The sequence below is a fragment of the Rhopalosiphum maidis genome, chromosome 2, assembly GCF_003676215.2.
Source record: "Rhopalosiphum maidis isolate BTI-1 chromosome 2, ASM367621v3, whole genome shotgun sequence".
Lineage (NCBI taxonomy): Eukaryota > Metazoa > Arthropoda > Insecta > Hemiptera > Aphididae > Rhopalosiphum > Rhopalosiphum maidis.
Genome location: NC_040878.1, coordinates 42,686,225 through 42,708,865, shown reverse-complemented (window position 1 = coordinate 42,708,865; position 22,641 = coordinate 42,686,225). Strand labels below are relative to the sequence as shown.

General features: G+C 30.7%; 1 protein-coding gene across 4 annotated transcripts in view; it reads right to left on the bottom strand.

The window, feature by feature from the left end:
- The window catches only part of LOC113553481 (rap1 GTPase-activating protein 1), a 157,306-nt gene that overhangs the window by 4,525 nt on the left and 130,140 nt on the right, over positions 1–22,641 (bottom strand). For all 4 annotated transcript variants that reach the window (XM_026956833.1, XM_026956834.1, XM_026956836.1 and 1 more), the window contains 2 exons: positions 17,990–18,250; positions 1,866–2,042 (listed from right to left, as the gene is read on the bottom strand). In XM_026956833.1, coding sequence (XP_026812634.1) covers positions 1,866–2,042; positions 17,990–18,250 — 438 coding nt within the window. The remainder of the gene's footprint in view (positions 1–1,865; positions 2,043–17,989; positions 18,251–22,641) is intronic.

Below are 22,641 nucleotides of genomic sequence, written 5' to 3'. Positions count from 1 at the left end.
GAAAAATGTTGTTTTGTTTATTTTAATATAATAATTAATTAACCTTTCATTAAACAGAAAAAATTATTATTCATAATGTGGCTATGTAAAAAGTCGTTAATAAATTGGCATATAATATAAATGTTATAGGCATAAATTATGTATAAAAACCAATAATCATAGATTATACTATTATAGTTTGAAGAAATATAAAATTTATAAGTAGAAGTATCTAAGAGAAAAGAAATCATTAAATTGTTTTAAAGTTATTTCTTTTAGATTGCAACCTGTATTTAAAGTTTATTTCTATGACAATTAATTTAATTATAATTATTATTATTTATTGTAATTCTCTTATCATATTGAAGTCTTATAGTTAACAAAAATATATTTAAACGCTTTTTTTAGACGATTTTTAATTTAATTATAATCATGATAATTATTTATTGATATAATTTTTATTGAAGTTTTATAGTTTATAAAAACACTTTAAAACTTTAAAATTTTAAATTAAGTTTAAGTAATTTAATTAGGTATATAGGTAACTAATATGTATTAAGTACTAAGAACTGGCATGGATTTAGCCAAATATATTTTTTATAGTTATTACGATTATTTTTTCGTGCTTTATATGAAATTATAGTAATAAGGAATACGAATTATGATTAATACAAGGTATTCTGTTTGTTAAATTTAAGCAATTATGTATTGACATTCTTTTTAAATATTTTATATAGTATTATAAACTAATTAATAATTATATCGATAATTGGAGACGCAAATAAATTTAAGAAAAGACAAGTTTGGGCACAAATTACCATCGACTGGAATTTTTATACTTAGACGTAACTTGCCTACTAATTAAAATATAAAATGCAAGTATCATGAATCAGCGAAAATATTATTTAACTATCTGAAATCATGAACTGCATGACATAATATTTGTCATTTAGTGCTATTGAGTTTTACTTGGTACAATTGATTTTATTTATTTCGTTAATATTATAAAAACTTTTTCATCTCCACAAATACTTCAATTTTCACTCTAGACCCATTATACAAGTAGTGAGTGGCGATTTGAAACTTTTGAAACAATTTAAGAGGGGATCAAGTTCCTTAAAGACCTTGACCATTTCACGAAAATTCAATTTTCTCATAACTATTTCATTTTGTCAAAAAGTTTTATACGAAATAAACTGTATGGACACTAATAAATGGAATTGTACTATTAAAATATAAATTCTTTGTTTATAAATTGCATATGACATTATGATATTAAAAGTACAGTTCACCTAGAAATAAAATGAAGTGTAGTGTGATGTAGTTACACGAATGATGTATTTTTAATGAGTTACTGACACGTGTGTCATCATCTACGCGCGTGTATAAAACAAAATTTTATTTAAATAAAGAGTATAATAATATAACGTAACGGCGTTTATTAATTTATTGTTTCTAAATCTTCGCTTCGGTGTATTTTTTTCAGAAATAATTAATGAAAAAAAACTATATATAAAAAATGAATAATTATATTATGCATGATATCATTAAAACACTGAAAAATAAACACTGTTTCTATCATTATAACTAAAATGTTGTTTGATTAATGGTATTTTGCTTATTATAATCTTGTATTTAATGACCGTTGAGTAACGATTCCATACTACTATCGGGTCGGGCTGAGAGAAGATATTATTTCTGCAAACAATCACACGCATTTGTGCGTATTATATAGTAATACCTCCTATAGCTCCAGCAGATATTGGAATGTCTTAACCACCTCAGAAATAAATAGAATTACCAATTTGTTTTGTCTCCAACGATATTTGTATAATGTAATGTAATATAATATTAATATAGTAAAATAATAAAGTACTAGTATATACCCTGGCCATGTGGTGGGGCGCTGAAGTGGCGCACAATGAAGGCAACAGTTCGTGCGTGGTGCCAGTCCGTAGCCGCAACAAGAGTCTCGTTTGCTCTTGGGAAGACATGCTTTCGGTTTTCACGCTCAGCAACACTGGACCAAGTTGATCGTCCGTTCCGACAAAGTTGAAGTGTTCCTGAAACCAAACATACGACAATATTAGATGAGTCATGTATACGCGTACATTTTACCCATGACCGTGGCCGGATCATAGCACTATAATTATTATGTATGATTTTCGTAATCAATTGTATTCAAGAGGATGGACAGGCCCCGAACTTAAACTATTAATATTTTATATTCATTAAACGGCTATCTATTAAAATGTGAACTAATGAATCACAGAGAAAGGAAAATATATATATTTATATGTGTAGAGTGAGATAAAAGAAGAGAGGGAGAAATAGAGAAAAAGAGAAAACAATAATTAAATGGAATTGCGCTTGAGCCAATCGATGGAGACTGCAGCAATCGTTGACACTCGATATCGTGAACATTTCGCAAACTTATACGTTGCATAATAACGATATTGTCCCGACTATGTTATATGTATAAAAGTATTGTATATTTATATATCATGATGTTTATAGGTATATTAAGTATAATGTTGTCCTTGAAGCGTCACGTTGTGGCCGTGGACTTTATCAGTACCTTTAAATATATATGCCACAAATACGCAAAGACAACCGGTTATAGTATATACGTTGTGTATTATGAGTCATGTGACGACAGTTTTTTAGATAGGTAAAAATGTATACATAATTCACCAACAAGACAAACCAAAATTGAGGAGAACATCTAGCCCCCCTTGAAGATTCGTAGATGGTATAATATATATATGTATATATATTATTGTATGTAGGGACTGTGCCAACAATTCTTCGTTGAGCAAACAGCGTTGGAAGCCATTGCGATACGCTCGTTTTCCGGGGCCTTATCCGTTAAATCGAGTTAAAAGTTCATAAAAAAAAACTACAATCATTTCAGTTCTGTGGAATACGAACAATTATTTCGGTGTTTAAAATATTACATTATTAAACGTGGAATTTTACTGCGATAATAAACAACATACGAAGAACGAACAATATAATATTATTATAACTTATTATAATATAAGTTATAATATAATATATGTCACGGTGATAATAATGTGATGGTTAACACAAAAAATAATGTTAGATAAAAATAACTGTTATATTTTCGTGATATTTTTTGCACTCGGATTTTGCTTTTATGAGATTTTTGTACAGGATTGTTCGATTTAAAAAAAAAACACAATTATGTACACGAGCGGCTAAAACACCAAGTGTTTGCTTGTCCATCAGCATTAATTGATGATGTACCTATACACGGTTTTTTTTTGGCAAACATTTTGTTTTGACACTAACAATAAAAAATATAATAAATATAATACACACTGTAGAAAGTTTATTGTTTTTACGATTTGAGTGATGACGAATATCGAAAATGCCTACAATTGAAATGTACACACAAAATAAAAATACATTTATAGCTGTAAAAGCGATTAAATGTAGCTTGAAATAGTAATTTGTTATTAACCAAACCTAAAACGATAATAATGTATAATAAAATGTAATTGTAAATTTAAACTGTTTTAATTTTTTGTACGTGTTATTCAATAATTAAAACTGTGTTGATAATTTTTAACAGCATAATATAAGGTAAAAACAAAACTATATAATCAAATGATAAAATATGTATTAATGTAATAATTTTATTTGTATGGAGCAGATAATATTTGCAAATTCTATTAAGTTATCTAGGTAGCTAATGTCAATAAAAAAAGGTAATAATCACCAATTAATTTTTCTATGTTAGAAGTTGTATTATTTTGAATACAAAAATATATATTATTATATTCTGTGTAAATAATTATGATTTATACTGTGCACCACACTATGTAACTAAGTCATATTATTATGATTTGTTAACACTTGATATTTCGAAATATTTGTATAATTCTACACCAACACACACACTTATATATTAATATGTGTATGTGTGCGTTTGTGTGGGTGGGTGTATATATAAACACATATACAAATACATATTAATCGCACAACCAGTGGATTTCGTGCTAAAGGAAATCTAAAAAATAATTTAAATACACCGCAAATATAATCATCACACCGGTATTTTCTTAATTATATTTTGTGAAAGGTTAACCTAATTTAAATGTACAAGATTGTATTGCTAATGTTATATTGTATCATTATAGGGTATACATAAAGTATAAACATGATAAATTAAAATATGCAGATATGACTTTAACTCAAATTCATATATATATATATAAAAAAAAATAAAACACATAAAAGATATTATATTATCAATACGTAGTACAGTACACTACGAACTACGAAAATTGTATAAAATTACTATTCACGTTTTAAAATCCATTTGAAAAAATAGTATAGCTACTTATTTCAATATTACATATAAAATTAATCAAATCAAGCACGTTTTTTTTAAAGTACTTTATATTTTTAAGAACAAGTAAATGTATAAGGAAAAATTACTTAGCCATATAAATTCTTTAATTATTTCTTAAGAATAGAACAATAAAACGCATACAAAAAAAAAACATTGCTCTAGAGTCTAGTGTTTCTGAAAATTATTTTTCAATTTCGAACGTTGCAGACATTACATAATAGCTATGTACAGTAAAAACCAATTCAAATTTTCTCGCGCCTGAATAGGTACATGACGTCTAAAACCGATTGCAATATTTATAATAACGACTCGCTGCGCGCGTATAAGTGTACTCAAAACAAAACAGTCTCACAAATATAATAAACGCAACATCTGCAGCGAATACAGTTATTTGGCCGTTAAAAGAACCATTAAACAGTCGTCGAGAATTATATATACGCGAGTACCTGTCGACGATAAACGAAAACAAAGGTAGGTACGTGGTACAACGACAAAAGTCCGAAAATCTAATAATTTACAATTTAGTTTTGTTTGTGATGTTTTGAAAACGATCGAGACGGAGGGATTGTAGGGTAGAACAATTTTCAGGAGTGTAGGCAAACACCAGAGGATATTATATTAATATATTATTATTATTATATGCGACGAGCATTATGTACGTTTTGCCGTTGGCAATGCCATATTATATACCAATTGTAAAACGATTTCGCGCCAACCGAAAATCACGGAAATTCACCCTAGTCATTAACGGTCTCGTAAAAGCGCTACTTCAGCTATATACAACTATTATGGTAATAAAAATAATGATTTAGATGAAATTTTTATTTACTTTTAGAAGCACGCCGCCGTGCTTATAATAATATATTGTTTGAACTCGGAAAGGTACTTTACTTTAATAGATTCAAGAGAGGAAAGAAAAAATAACGACCGAGGACAACCGTATTATACATATATGCATGAATATGCGACCACTATTGCTGTTTAGAGATAGAACTTTTAACCTGTTAAATGGCTTGAGTTTAAAATAAAAACAAACGATTCGCTGCCAAATCACGGTTCAATGTGTTTTTCAATATCCTCCATACAGTATGCATGTAAATCTATTTCTCGGTATGCAATAAGTATATATTATGCCGTGTACATTGTAATCATTATAATATTTTTTAGTTTTATTCTCAAAAGGAATTTTGTGGAAACTGTATGGTGTGACGCATATATTATAATATACATATAAAGTATTATGCAGAATACGCATAATGCACGGTGGATATCGAATAAAATATTATACCTATTCAACTACAAGCAATATAGGATGTGTACATAATTGCAGTAATACAAAACGTCCTACAAATGATTATTGGTATATTGAACAGTAGCCGAATCGTTGAACCGATAGAGTCTAATTTATGCTTTCCTGTTGTCGAATTTTTTTAAACGGAAGAACAATCGTTTATTATAGGAATACTACTACTGTAGAGCTGTGGTCTACGATGGACACGGCGCTGTGACGTTGTTTCACGGACAGTCAACGATAAACGGCCGAATTGCGGCGGTATATTAACGTACATATAGGTACCTACATACGGACCTACGTGACGTCACTGAAACGTGAATATTCAACGCACCATCTATTATGAAAATATAATAATAACAATAATAATGAAATGAAAAAACGTACAACTATTACATAAAAAAAAGTATCATTATATACGTTTGGTTTTTCTTTTTACGTCGTGCGAACCGCGTACACACGCATACGCATACACATCAACACGTGTAATACCATATTATAACGTTACAGTGCAATACACATAATATATAGGTACATCCCATACGTGTGTAATAATAATAGTTTCGTATAACATTATTGTGATGTCCACAAACGCATTGGGTTGCCACGGAAATGAACTCGAATGGACGGGGAAAAAACGTACAAATTGTACACACACGCCATCGTAGGTGTATGTTTTTTCTACGCGTTATAGGTAATATTATAGTACTACAGGTACGTTCATATTATTATTGTTATTGCAATGCGTGATATTTAATTAATCATGGGTAGGTAATAATAATACTTTTCATCGATCGTTTACACGTAGAACATGCCAGCCTAATAAAAGGTTATACTTAATGGCGATTCTACAATATTTTTCATGTGTATCGCGAATACAATAACGTTTAACAATTAAATGTATAAAATTATCACTAAATCCAATAAATACCAAGATAAAAGAAGACTTTTTCATATCCATGTACGAAAAATAGGCATTGGGACTCGAATTTTTGTCCAAAGTAAAAATAGTAGTGTACCTACCACAATAATGCAGAGCATTATTAACTCATTTAAAAAAAAAAAAAAGTTATAAATAATGTTTACTAAGTGGTCACAGTTGTCGATGTATTTCGATTAATGAAAAAAATTGTAATAAAATTACTATTGTCATCGTAGTTCGCGGATACGATTGCTTCGGCGCTGAAGCGAAACGCATTCGTCGCGTAAAAATAATTTTTTCTCTCAGTCGTCAAATGCAGTGCGCCGACGATACAAAAAGCGGGAAAAATCGAGTTAGACCCGAAACGCGTACATGTCGAAATGTATAAAAAAATCTGCAAACATACAGTTACCGAAGAAGCTAAATCGGATTGGCGAGAATCTATTATGATATAGGTAGCTATATAAGAACAATGGCCCGTCTGTGCCCGCACAGACGTACTATAGGTACTATGCGTACATAAAAACCGTCTCAAAAACAAAATATAGCAATACGAATTACAATATTAATTGCTACGGGAACGTTTTTTAATAATGGCTGATTTGTCACGACCCGGCGGTCACGTAGATACATATAATATTATATATTATATTGTATACGATTTCAAGTATAGGTAACAATAACTGATGTGTTCGTCTCGTATTCGTACTCACTGTAGTTCATAATTTTTTACAGTGTATGAATAAATAAAATACAGAAACGTTCGTCGATTTCTGTTTTCAATCTTAAATTGTCGTATACAAACGACCTTCGACGCGACATATAGATATTTGTTACATCAAAGGCAACTGTGTGAAGAAAAAGAAGAAAACAAATGTGATAAATTACAGCACTTCGTAAATATAGTACACACTTATAAGACTCGATATATACGTATAAACTAGGTATAAAATTATATACAATGCAGATATAATTAATAAAAACGCGTAGGAAAGAAATCACACGCCTCCTATGGCTAAGACCGTACAATTATTAATATACTGCTTTTATACGGTTTTATGACAACAATGCGCCTTCACAAAACCAAATTTATTATTATACCTACACGTGTTATATTATTAAAAAAAATATTTTAGTTAATATCATGTTATTATACGTAATACATTTTTTTTTCTCATTAATCGAAACATTGAAATTGGCGTACTTTGAACTAATATATTATTATATATTAATAATTGAATATAGTTTATTGTCCAAACAACAATATTAAAAGAATTTGCAGTACGAGAAAGTTGTCCGAATTCCAAATGCATTTATTCATATGTATATTTTTACACTGTGAGATTTCATTAAATATGATGATGATGATCAATCATATCGTACATCACTGCGGTCATACGCTCATCGTCGTCGTTCATTATGTATAGGCGGGGGAAACACGTCGGAATCACTGTTGCGCCGCGATATTTCGTCTCGGAGATAGCAAAATCGTCGAGTGGGCGAACGAGAAACGCGCATTTTGGTTGAATTCTTTATTTTATATACGGTGTTCGTCGTTTTATAACAATATTGTATCATCTAGAAAAGCCTACGTATAACACACTATATATTATACTGTACGCGTGTAAAGGTATTATTGTTGTAAGATTTAACGTCATTGTTTCAGGTTTCTCGCCGTAGTATTGAAATGTTTATGTACGATTGCACAAAATATAAACATAATATAACGTTTACGATATAGCTATATTATTGTTTCAAGTACATGGAGTTTTTGTTTAGGATTACTACAGAGAAATGAAAAAAAAAATACGACTTTGACATTGCTGTATAAAAATACGTCCATTGTTTTGAGAACTCGACTCTCGTCGGTCGTCGATATTACATAGATACCTATATTACATTAACGGCATCGCGATTCCCCATCTACATCAGATGCCTGCAGTACTCTGTTCGGTAAACGGATTGAAAAACAATAAAGCACTGCAGTACCTCCGGGTGTATCCTCGAAGGGAGAAAAAAACGTATAATAACATTGACGGCTTTTGAAAAAAAAAACGATGACGTAAGACATCATATAGTAATATAGTATAAATATATAATACATAATATATCGATGGAGTTAAGAGTCCTATAATTATACTCTACGACAAAACATAATATATTATATTATTATGCGCTGTGGTTTTCCACACCCCCGTAGCAAATTTATACACAAACGCGCCATCTGAATAAGCTAACGTTTCAATATTTATTATGTATTTATGAAGGTATTATAATAATCACGGTTGATCCGGAAGGTAAAACAACGTTTACGCCGAGGTTCGATCAGCACGATGTGACGAGGACGATGGGTAGGCGGCGGTGCTTAGGGACAGACCGACATCTGACCGTGATAACAATGTATCACTATTATAATAATGACAATGTGCATAGTGCATACGTATCGGCTAAATCTCACCGAAAACGGCTGCCATCTCTGCAGGTTTGCATACTAAACAGCTATTTCCCTCCGTTCACCCCACAAACGTCGGGCGTGTACACCATAATATTATGGTGTTGATCGTGTATTATAATATCACATTATATTATACACACATAATACATCGCAGGGACTTAACCGACATAGGCAGCAACCGGCGTGGGCCCGTTTTTCCATGTCTACGCCTCCCGCAGTGCGCAATCAGGTAAAAGCGCATGCATAACCGGCCACATGAAATCATTTATGGTTTTGGGGTGAGAGGGAGTGGGGTAGGGGTGCTCGGTAACAATGGATTATATAAAACAACCGGCGAACCATATGGTGCTCACGTCTTCTTTAGACAATGGCATCATAATGGGTTGTGGAGGAGGTACTACATTATTACGTCGTCGTCGTCGCCGCAGTCGTGAACGCCGCCGACGCGTGACAACTGTAGTTCTCAGCAGTAGTGAGTAGACATCAGTGATCACAGTGATATAGGTGCATGCGTCACGTGCCACGTATATACCTAACTGTCCTAACTATATGTATATAATATACTATTTACCTATGACGTCGTATCAGGGCGACCCGCAAGATATCATCATCAAAAATCAGTATATAAAAGTATATATGCCGAGGACTGCGGGTAAATTTCCATCCAAAAACGTATCGTTTAAAAGATAGATTAAACGAAATAGCGCAACACAATATATTATAATATACGTTTTTTGATATATTATATATAGGAGGGTCATAGACCTCCGACATACGGATTTTATACGCATATAAGTACTACTACTAATACAGGTATTTACAAAGAAATCACGACGTGTGTTGGGAACGACCACGACTGCAGGGAAACGTGTAGGCGCATGTATACAGGCAGACTGTTGTATACCTGTAGTTATATTAAAATACTACAATACAGTGCAAGTCGTCCCACACTCGGAAGTTCATAATATACCCGCGGTGACGCTGCGTATAGTCGTTGGGTATCAGTTGTAGTATTAGTCGCCGTTGGTTCCGTTCGATAAAAAAAAGAAAAAGAAAAATATCGAAATTACGAACGGTTCACGATGATGGAAACGCAGTGTACATTATTATACAAATAACAATAACATAACGTCCACTGGACAAAAAAGAGACGCCGCCGCCATGTGTTTCATATGATGATAACAATCATCAATTACGGACTAACGAAGTCAGAAATGATTACATTTCATATTTTACCGACCGTCTAATGAAGGACTCTTGTTAACGGTATAAAATATAAAGCTGCAATGAATAGTTAGATACAAAAAAATTATAATATTATTATTTTCTTTATTCTTTTTCAGCATTAGAAATGTATCTAGGTATACCTTCAGAAAAGAACATAGTAAAAGTCTACACGTAGAGTTACGTGCAGCTACTTTAATGATTAAATACTGCAAAAATGAAATATTTTCAAACTTTATAACAGACAAGTTATTACATTTTTTATATTTTAAACGAAACGATGAGTGCATTTTTGTTTTAATTAGGTATATACATTTTAAACGTTGTTGATATTTTCTTGGGTCTTTAAATTATTAAACTGCAATATAAGTCACAAATATATTAAACATAATTAATTTATGGTTTAAACCTTGCAAATAGTTCAATTATAAAATAACACTAAATATTGTTATTTATTTTTTATTTATCGAAAAATATAATATCAACTATAATACCAACTAGAAGAATCTAACTGTATGTAGGTATTAATAAATTACTCCTATTTATGCACATTTGATATGCACACTCAAATAAATAATGATTAAAATGTGTAAACATTTAAATATGGTATAATTGACTAAATTTTATATATTTTTTTAAATGTGTAGATACCTGTATTATATAATATAAATTAATTAAGCTAAGAACTATCCAAATACATATTCTAATTTAAACTAGCTAATTTTATTTAAATAATAATAAGCAATAACAAACGTTACTATGCATGTTGTTTTAATAAAGCAGATAACTGCTGTATTTTTTAAATGTATTAAATTTAGTTTAGGCCGTCACATTATCTTAAATCTCTGCAATTTTGCTTATCACCGGTCTGTTTGTTTATATTAGTTATTTATGTATATAATATTATTATAAACCATATTATTAGTATAGTAATTGCCGATAGGTATAATGAGAAACCTGTGTACATCGCATTGTAAGCTCGCTCTACACGATTTAGTATAATATTATGAATTATGATATTAATGAATCAATATATCATAGCTGCACGTTATTATTTTCCAACCCCAACAATTAACACGTCTGTTTACGATAATCAAACCATAGAATAGATTACATTTTATGATCAAACAATAAATCATTAATGCGGTCTAAAAATGAGCTTTTGTGCATAATTAAAATTCATTGTTACCTGTATAATATACATAGAGCTTTTAACGAATTAAAAAAACTAGAGAAAGAGAGAAAGAAAGATAGAGAAATATATATATACATACAAATACGAATATACCTATTATTTATCCAAATACAATAAGGTCGAACGTCGAAGATAAAAGGTCGTTAAAGAATTTCAATTCGACAAAGGTCGTTGTTCAAACAGAAAACTTGGAGCGGGTTTTTATTAACAGGGTCGGGAGACCTTTTTTTTCTGGGTCACCTAGTGTGCCACGGTTAATACAATTTTTATTTGAATAGGTACCTACCGTAGACACTAAACGATCAATAAAATATTTATACTGTGCCCTCATGACGAGCAAATTTTACATAAAACAGTATTTTTTTTTAGAGAATGTTTGCATGCGCGCTTTAAATGTATACGCAATTAAGGAATCGCTAACCAGTGTACCTAACCTAATCCTAATCTATCCTAGTACAGTGGTGCAGTAGTATCTTCTACCTATATAGACTACATTGTTTACCACAGGTGACAATATTGCCTGTATAAATATTATTCACCGCATCATAAACATTTCTAAGGCAATCGGCCGACCAACCTATAGGTGGACTTCCGAGACATATATTATTTATGTTGCAGGTGGAAACTGAAGAAAAATTGTGAAAAAAAAACCAGTTTCGTCAGCTGGTGTGTTCGAAAAACGTTTGTCGTAAAACCGAACCAATGTAGGTATATATAATGTATATAAGGAAACCTAACCACCCTATCTGCATCTTAACCTATTCCCATACGCATATTATACTTTAGCGACTATTGTGTACATTGTGGCAATAGCATACGCCGAGCACGTTTTTCTTGTAAACTATATTTTTCGTCCAAACCCGGTGCACACTAAAACCACCTGCCCGCTTTGTGTGCGCAAACCCTGCAGTACCTACACCTTGTACGTAATACCTGCTCATTCCTCCCTCTTATCCGGCCGGAAACGGAACGCACTAGACCGAAAACGCCAGGCCCGCATATTATGTTAACGTTCACTAGAAAAGTAGAAACCGATGAAAAACCAACCGATTTATCAGGTGAAATAGTCACTGTTGGTCAGTTTACAACTTACACTCGTAACACTCGTAACGAGTTCTCATCCAGCTTATATTGAGTAGAAACACTAGAACCTATACCTAGTATATATATAAATAATGATTGCGATGAACAAAAACGTGTATTGCCTATATATTATATTATACGAACCCCATCGACCGACGCCAAACTGTGCGAGGCTATAGACTTATATTATTTTTTATCGTCTATTTTAAGACAACGACGTCGGTCTGTATACAATATTTAATGCCATTATTATTATTGTGTACCGTCCAAATGGCTACCATTTATAGGATTATATTTCAAATTTTTATTATATTGTGGCCGGGAAACTATATTCTGTTAAATAAATAAAATAAATAATCTAACAAAAAATCAACAAGCCATTATGAAAATAAATCGGTCTTGGCAGTTTTAAATTTATTTCGACTTATTGTCAACGTTTATTCGCTTTGGTTTTTCGAGGAAGCTTGCACGCAAACACGACATTAACGAATGACCACAGTTAAACCACAACAAAGAACGAGAATTATTGTTTGGGATTACAGCATTTAAAGATGAATGCGATAAATGTTCAAAAGTTTACTATATAGCCATAATATAGGTATAATAAATACACAATACGCTTAAACAATGAACTGGACTTATGCTAAAATATTACGTCAAAGAATATACAATAATAATAACTAGTTCTATAGGCACTCGAAGAATGTATCCAAAAATGTAACTGAAACAATACGTTTTATTTAAAATTTTTAACTTTAATTTGTCGTTTACGGAAATATTCTAATACGAAGTACACGTTCTATATTTTAGTATTATACTGAAATCGGAGTTTATAATGCGTATATGCTATTAAGTATGTAAAGTAATAATGTATGAAATGTGAAGCCATAATTTTGTAAAAAATATCTCAACAGCATCATGTATAGTAAGAGGAAAACATAATCGGGTAAATATTACTATAATTTTATAATAATATTTTACACATGATGATTATGTATGAGGGATTCGTAAACTTTTTTTATGGCAACATGTCGTGTTCCGTTTCATTTAATATAAGTATACATATATTAAATATGTATAACATTTAACATACTATTCGCGTTTAATGATGGTTTATTATATGTGCGGTTATTGAAAAATCAAGAAAAGCTCCGATACCCAAGTTTAGGTGTCGTCGTCATCACAATGAACGTAATACGAAGTATAAGAGTGTTTGTGTTTCAAATATTGCGTTCATATTATACCATTATGGTGCATTTGTATATATATTTATATATTATGTGTAACGTAAACGGCGTCTAATGTATTATCTACATACCTATACTATATATATATATATAATATAATATACACATATATATATAATATAATATACACTAGGAGATCAACAACTCCGATAACGAAAACATATTATTCAAGATGGAAAAAAGAATCAAGTCTTCTCCATATTGCACGCGATATAAAAACAGAATTTAGTAGTTGTAGTGTTAGTAGTAGTAAAACATCGCTCTCTAAACGACGTTAAGTTACGAACCGTGTGCGCTGTACATAATCGTTTCGTTTCGCTACGACGTCTCACGTGACAGCTTACGCTGGGTATATTAACACGCGGGGCGGCGGCAATGGAATAGACACGTTTCTGCAGACTTCTGTCTGTCTGACGACCTGTGTTGTTGACGCATACGATGACGGGGCGGAGTAAAAAAAAAACGTAATATAGATATCATGTAGGTACGCACGAATTCGGTCGGTCATCGGTGTTGAAATATTATGAGGCGTATTTGCGGCGGCCGGAGTTTTAATTATATTAAAACGACCGGTCGGACATAATATAATATAAAATTAAAGAGTGCACAAACACATCATATTTCAATATAACTGTGTCGAAAACTACTATTGCAAAAAGGAAAAAACAACTACAAAACTGTCGTTGGCCGAGCGTCGAGCGCGATATATGAGACAAATAACAAAAACCACGTGGGATGGATAAATAATAATTGCAGCTTCGAGTTACTTCTCATCAAGTTACTCCTATCTACAGTGCTATATTAGAATTAAAAAATTACGCCGAAGGTCGAAATAGAAGTGCGTTATGGTATGGAAAAAAATATGTTATGATATAAGATATAATATTATTATTATAATGTACTCGCGTGCGCGCGGCAGTCGTTTGAAGCGAGGTTTAACATAATGTGGACCCGACACGAGCGTTATGATATATTATTACAACTGTGTGTGTGTGTATGTGTGTGTTTGTACGAATAATATACATATGCATGTTCATCGGAGTGTGTTCACCAAACATTAAAACCATCCACACAAACCGAATTAACACTCGAACGGTCCCCGGCAGGCAATAAAAATGCGTCTCAAATATGAAGTGTTTTTTTTTATTTTTATTTTGAAAATAAAATAGAAATTAGATGAACGTGATGCCGAGATCACGGACCTGCGAGAGCCGACCAAAACCGTTTAACCAGTGGATATATTATTATACACTTGAACAAATCATTTTTCCTACATATATCAATATAATTATAATATAATAATAATATGATTGTTGTCATTTGCCAAGCTGCAACAATAATTATTGTTTAATATTTAAGCTGTGTACGTCACACTAAATAATAGAAAATCAATATAGTCTTTAAAGACATATTATAATATGCTGTATATAATTAAAGTGCCGTTCAGACTACTTCGTATAATATCATATAATATACAAAACAACGATATTTGCTCGAACGTCTTAAAAACAAACATTTTTTTTTTTTTGGAATAGGTTATTAAAATTAGACTCGATTTAAAGTATAATAGCACTTTTCAGAATAAACATAGAGAAAAACATTAGTCAGTACTAAATGTTTACAAAAAAAGATATTTTTTTTATTACACACGTCCTACCGCCAAGCATAGACTACCCGATACGCTTTTTAAACACTGTACCGTTATTTCACTGGTCGCAACGATTCCAAACGAAGACGTAAACAAAATCCTAATTTCTATTTGTAAAAATTAAACGTCAAACTCACGCATGTTACTCCCGTAGGTAATACACAAAATTAAATTATAAATTGGGTTTGTTCGCGTTCGAGTTTGCGCAACACTGTGAATAGTTATCAAAAACGCGATCGCGGTGTACAACACACGGGTGTGAGGTCATCAACTTCTGCGTGCGCGGGACGAGTTCGACCTGTGACGACGACGAGGACTATTATCGTCAATGCGATATATAAATATATTATAATTTATATAATACACTATAATTATTATTATTGTCCATAATTTGCGCTTTGGGTGTACAATATAGGTAATATAATATATCCTATACATATATTTGTACAGCACTATATTGTTATAATTTCCTATATAAAAGCATTCCCTCGGCGGTCTGTATGTATACCTTGTATATTATTGGTGAATAGGTGATATACTCTGTCGTACGCGCGAGAGTTCCGAGCTGTGAATTATAAAGATAAATATTGTCCCGCAAAACGATTAGCTCGGATAGCGCGGGCGCGTACATAAGTCACAGTCATGTAAAAGGTAAAACACCACGTCATTAGATTGGAAACAAATTTTAGAACCGGCAAAGTTAACCCGAAACGGCGAGGCGCGGGGAGCTCGTAAATCATTCCTGCGTCCGATATTTTATGATGGCAAAATGCAATTATACTACGGTAATAGACTCTGGGGGTTACGTCAAGGATCCCGTATTTGTATACTATTACGGGTGTGCACGACAATGAATGTTTATTATATAATGTGGTGAGCAAATATAGAAATCCAAAAAAAAGTATATTTTAAAACTTTGCTACTCTATCATAAAAAACTCTTCCCTTGAGGGAATTGGCCAATATGTAAATACTACTCTACACATTTTACCCATAGGTCGTGTACTTGTGTCCATCTATATAAATTGGTTTTTTTTTATCTGATTACTCTATTATTTTGCTATTATTAACTATAAAAACTCGTTAATTAATATTATAATTTCATTTCTACGACATCTTATTAGTTATGTTTCCTTATGAAAAAAATACTTTGAAATTTAACACATTTAAAATATAAGAAAATATATAACACATACATACATTAATATGTTTCCTATACCTACATATTTAACTTAAATTATATTATAAATTGTATAATTTAAAAATATTATACAAAAATGTAAAACAACATTCACCGTTTGTTAGTTTATGAATTATTATATTCTATAATGTGAATATGTGATAGTAACTATCACTGATAAAAAACAACGCGGCACAACTTTAATAATAAATTGAATTAACCACACTACCATATAATATAAATTTATTAACAGCTATTTGCTATTAGCAGTATTCTCAGCTATTACTTAATTATGTATTTATATGATATGATTGAAGCAACCATTATATTATATTTAATCGGGGTTCATACTAAAGTGACAAAATATCATCTTGTATTAATAATTAATACACAGTATATCGAACCATATAATATTAATAAATAACCAAATTATAAAAAATCATTAACACGTATTAACCCGTAATATTTTCTAAAAAAAATTAGTACAATCTCATGCGTTTTATACTACTGTAAGGATACTAAAGCAAAAAAGATCACTGTTTTACAAAAAAAGTAAGTCTGGTCACCATAAATTTATATTTAATTGCCAGCAAAGACAAAATCGTATCACTTATATGTATAAAAGTCTATAATATTGATTGCTCGTCCATGTCATGGTATAAATATTATATTATATCGTATACATTTTGGTACAAACCTCGATAAAAAATTATATTAAATTGAATGTTTAGCGTGCAGTTTTTTATTAATTTAGACTAAAAAAAAAAAACGGAATTCTCGAGAAATACGCGACAGTTTATGGTAAATACGAGACACTGTCTTCAGCAAAATGCACGTTCAAATTTATGAGGTCGTATAACAATATAAATTGTGTCTGGGGCATACGAAAAACGCAAAAAAAAAGGCAATTACCTTGAACTAAATCGAACTAGACAGAAGGTACCACTATTACCATTACGTTATTATTATGAATTACTAATAATTAATCTAAATTATAAATATACACACCACGCACACCGACTACCCGCAGCGGTCGTGTCGTAATTTATTCGGTGCATCGCCGATAATACACGGAGAGCGTTTTTTTTTCAAAATCATTATATTATTTTTTAACTGCAAATTTATACTAAAATTGATGTTCGGAATACGATTAGGCTACGCTCGTAGACCTTTAATCTGCATTGGCCCGTTCATAATATTTATACATTTTCTAATTACGTTTTCAGTTTTTACTTTTATTTGTAAATATAATAACTATAATTTATAGTTTAAAAAAAATCTAAGAACGAGCTATCCTGACAAAAAAAAAAAATAATAACACAATAATATAATAGATTACACACAAACTAAATAAGTACGCTCTATTTGATAAGCGGAACACTTACCCTTCCCATGTAGTATCTGCGATAAGCTTTGGCTGTGTCATCGGTTTCGATTTTATTATTCCACGTACAAGCTCCACCGGTAGTAGCAGCAGGCTCGTACTCATTTTGGTCCTGGCCATCAATCCAAAAACCACCGCTGGTCGGTAAAACGATGTTAGGATATGGTTTAGGACCCTTCAATGTCTCTTCTAAAAGTTCACGGGATCCATTTCCGGCTGCTTCCGGCGTAGGTACACTACTCGTCCGCTCATCTCTTGATGTCTGTAAACAAATTTATAACAATTTTTATTATCATTAAGACTAAAAACAATCGATATAATTACTAATGGTTCACAAAAAAAAAAATATATAATAACGATACTAAATCGTATTAAATCATATTATATATTATTAGAGTTCATCGGCATGATAATAATTTATAGTATTGTTATAATTATGTTATATTATAATTTATAACTTATAACTTTATAAATATATAAGAAGGATGGTTACACTACAATAATAAGATGTCCGATACCGAAAATAATAATATAAAAAAACCTTGAAACGTGCGTTGTATACTTAATAATATTTTATTATAACCTAAAATTAACCATCCAACTATGTTCAAAATTGAATTAACTGTAAAACAAATGATTAGTATAAAGTATATGCTAGTCTAATTGACCATTGCTCATTTCAAATGATTGTATGCAATATATTTATATTGTGTATATAATATAGTTATATACTTATATGTACATGATGCTCAAACACCCGTTGTCCTTGTGTGAAGTTTCCATTAAGCATTGAAATGGAAATTCACGATAATTAACATTTTTTTTTATTCATTATACCCTAATTTATCTCTGGTGGTTTTTTTTATTATGTTTATTACAAGATGAGTTGTTTTTCTCCAGTTCTTATTAATTTAGTAAGATTTTTTTATATTTTTTTAACATTAAGCTTTAAAAATTTCAAACAATGAGGTTGTTAACTTTAAATTCTCCACGAAACTATTTGATTTGTATCTAACGTTCAAATAGAGTGCATACCTACAATAATATTACAATTTAAACGTTAGTTTAAAAACGAACTATGGGAACAAAGATAATATTTTAAAAACACAACAGACCCCTACCTGGTTACTAGACCGTGAGCTCGATTTCCTGTGCCACACAGGAAATTCAGGTATCTTGGTCAGATAAAAAAAAACTAAAAAGGTAAGCTAGTTAATGGTTATGTAGTTGTTGGCCTTTTCCATTCGTTATTCACTTTAAAGTGCCCCAAAAGAATACATTTTATTTTGTCCCTTTTTCAGTAATTCATATTTAAAATGAAATGTTTCTACAAGGCAACAATGCTTTATATTCTAAAATATATCTATTTACATTTTTAAAAAATCTTTTCATCGTTATGAATATTTATTATTTAACAATTGATTAAAATTTAACTCGAAGATTTTACATAAGCTAAGTATAGATATATACACACAGACTTCTCGAAAGATATTGCACAAGATGAACATTATTTACTTTATTAATCACAGCAATTAGATAGGTTCCTACATACGTACATTTATTTAAATGAAAATAATTATTTTGAGAGGGCGTGTACCCACGTGAAATTTTTGAATTATTTATATTTATATAAATAAATATATATTAATTGAAAACACGAATAAAATGATAAAAACAAAAAAATTAATACAAATAAATTGTGTCTTCTAAATTTTCTGTCTTGTTTATATATCTAATTTATAACATACCTCGTAATATACCAATCCTCGAGATATTTTAACGACATTAATGTATGTACAAATAATATACTATTATAATGATTAATGAGACATATGAAAAACAAAAATACTTGTACAAAAGTCTATAGACGTATATATACATTTAAAAATTGTTTCAACTCGAAAATATTGCACGTACCCTACATGATACATATGAATGGTAATAGTAAAATAAGTGCAGTTCCCATATTGTGTTACTTGGGTGAATGTGAAGTATTGCTATGATACAATTTATACGTATGGAGTAGTATTTTGGTCAGACATTTTACGCATATTACAGGGCCATAGGATGTTTTTTCCTAAGTTGGGTAGGAAAACATATATTACCCACACGAAGTACATATGTCACGAGCAAAGCGCGTGTGTAATATCTATCGTAACTGATATATTATTTTTCCGCGATGGAAACTGTCAGATGCTTATGTACATTTGGGTACGATTGAAAAATATTCTCTTCCTTATCAGAAATACTAAATCGTTTTTTCACTGTTGTTACGATTGCATACGGTTTACCTGTTCGTGCAACGATGCCACAAGCTGATGCTAATCAATTATTATGATTGCGGCGGGACACAGAAAAGTTTACCTACGGGCCATAATAACATATCATGATAATATTTTAAAAAATAATTAATTTTTCAACAAATAAAAAGATAAAATATTAGATAATATACAATAACATTGTTATTTATAAACTATTACCACAAATTAAATAAAATAAAAAATATTTAATGTGTACTATTACTAAATCTACCAATCTAGTGTACGTTGAAATTTAGTCGTCATTATATTTATAACTTAAGTATCTATTTTTTTTATTGTGTTATTATTTTAACCAGTGGCCGGTATGCCACGTCGATGTATAAAATTATTACAATTACACGTCTATGATACTATATCATATAGCGTCGAGTTAGATAGGGTTTAAAGTCAATAAATATAAATGCTTGTTCAATACAACACAAATTATACATCTTTTCAAAGTTGTTTCTTTTATTATTATTATTATTATTATTATATAGATTAGTAGTAATAAAGAAATATTGCACCATTTATAAGAAATTAAGATAAAAATTAGTTGCTTGTATTTTTTTTAAAAATATTTTTAGATAAATTGTAAAATCACAGTTAATATTCATACGCAATAGCCAATCATGTAACATTTGTGAAAGGAAATTTATTTATTCTACCAAATCCACCAACAAATGTCTATGTAAGTATTATGCGTACCAATATTTTAATAATAATAGAAAATCGTGTATCCTTCTTTATTCCTTATACTGGTTTACAACAACGGCGATCTCGTATAACGGACTTGTGGACGACGTGCATTTACCGGTGTAGCGCGAAACTAGTCTTTTGCAATTTAAATATCCCTTCTTTACAAGACTACGAGATGTAGGGAAGGGAAGGGGTAGTCTAACCCGATGTTACAGATGTGTGTACGGGGTAAAAGAAGAAATGAACGCGTATCATAACGACGTTGAATTATTCATAGGCACGTAATCGTCACCAAAGAAAGAGCGGTGCATTCGTCGCTCTGAATAAAATATAATATATATATGTAGTATACAGTTCGCCAATATATATATTTATAACGCTGTTGCAGTTCCAGAGCACACTAGCCCGCTAAATGATTGTGTAACAGTTTTATAGCACGTAGAACGCACAGAAAAATAAGAAAACCCCATACATTATAATATTATACTGCACACGTATAAATATGAGTATAAGTATATTTTTCCGGTTTGGGAAAAACATTGGGTGTCAGTAGAAGGGGGGGGACAATGTTGTAAATATAAATTGCACAGTTGGAAACCGAGAAACACCACCGTAAAAGAAACAATATTTAAAGGAGAGGCGACGGGTGGAGACGAGAACGGGGGATTTTAATAAGAAGACATCTGGAAAGCGATACTGGGGGATTGTATGTTGTGTGTATGATTTATGAAACTCGGATAAACGAAATTGTTCCTATATCTGAACACTAAAAGAAATATATGAAAAAAGAACTAAGTAAGAATCTCATCGTGTTACAACTGCACCAAATATATTTCTTATTCTGCATTACTTGGTGAGGTGTAATGAGAAAAGTTTTCTTTTTATTTGTTACTGATTGTCTGCCTTATGGAACACCATGTATAATAGATTTGTACCTACACTTTTTATTTTAAATAATCAAAGTATATTTCCGTTTAAAATACATGTTTAAAACAATTTTTTAAAAAAATACTGTACAAAATTGACTCAAACATATTTTTTATATATACAACATCGTAATAAATATTGAATTGAGATTATATATTTAGTTTTAGTGTTATTTAGAACAAAGCATAAAACTATTTTGTTAAAACCTACACGTTCAATAACTCATTAAAATTTAAAAACAACAGAAATGAACTGCCACCGAGTTCGAATGTTTAATATTGAATTTTCCGTAATCATAACGTATTATTTTATTTTAAACATACAACGCCGAACAAAATACAAAACCTAATAACATTATGTTTGATTGGTTTTGTGTTTAATTCCAGTGGTTTATAAAACTTTCTAATTCGCTGAATGAATGTTGCAATATAATCCTTAATTATTAGATACCTATATCGTAAATAATAATAAAAAAAAATCGATATATATTTTTTATCAATCAGTCAATTACACACGTTCTGAGTGTTGGTATAATAATAATTTATAGAATATAGACTTTTGCTGTTCAATAGAAAACAGATAATAATATTATGCTAGTATTCAGTACTCAGCAACGGCTACCGGGAAATTGATAAAAGCATAATTAAAGATAATTGTATATTATATGTAACATACATTGAATAATATTATATCTATGGCTCCGGTTGCAACAGGAAATTAAATTTTC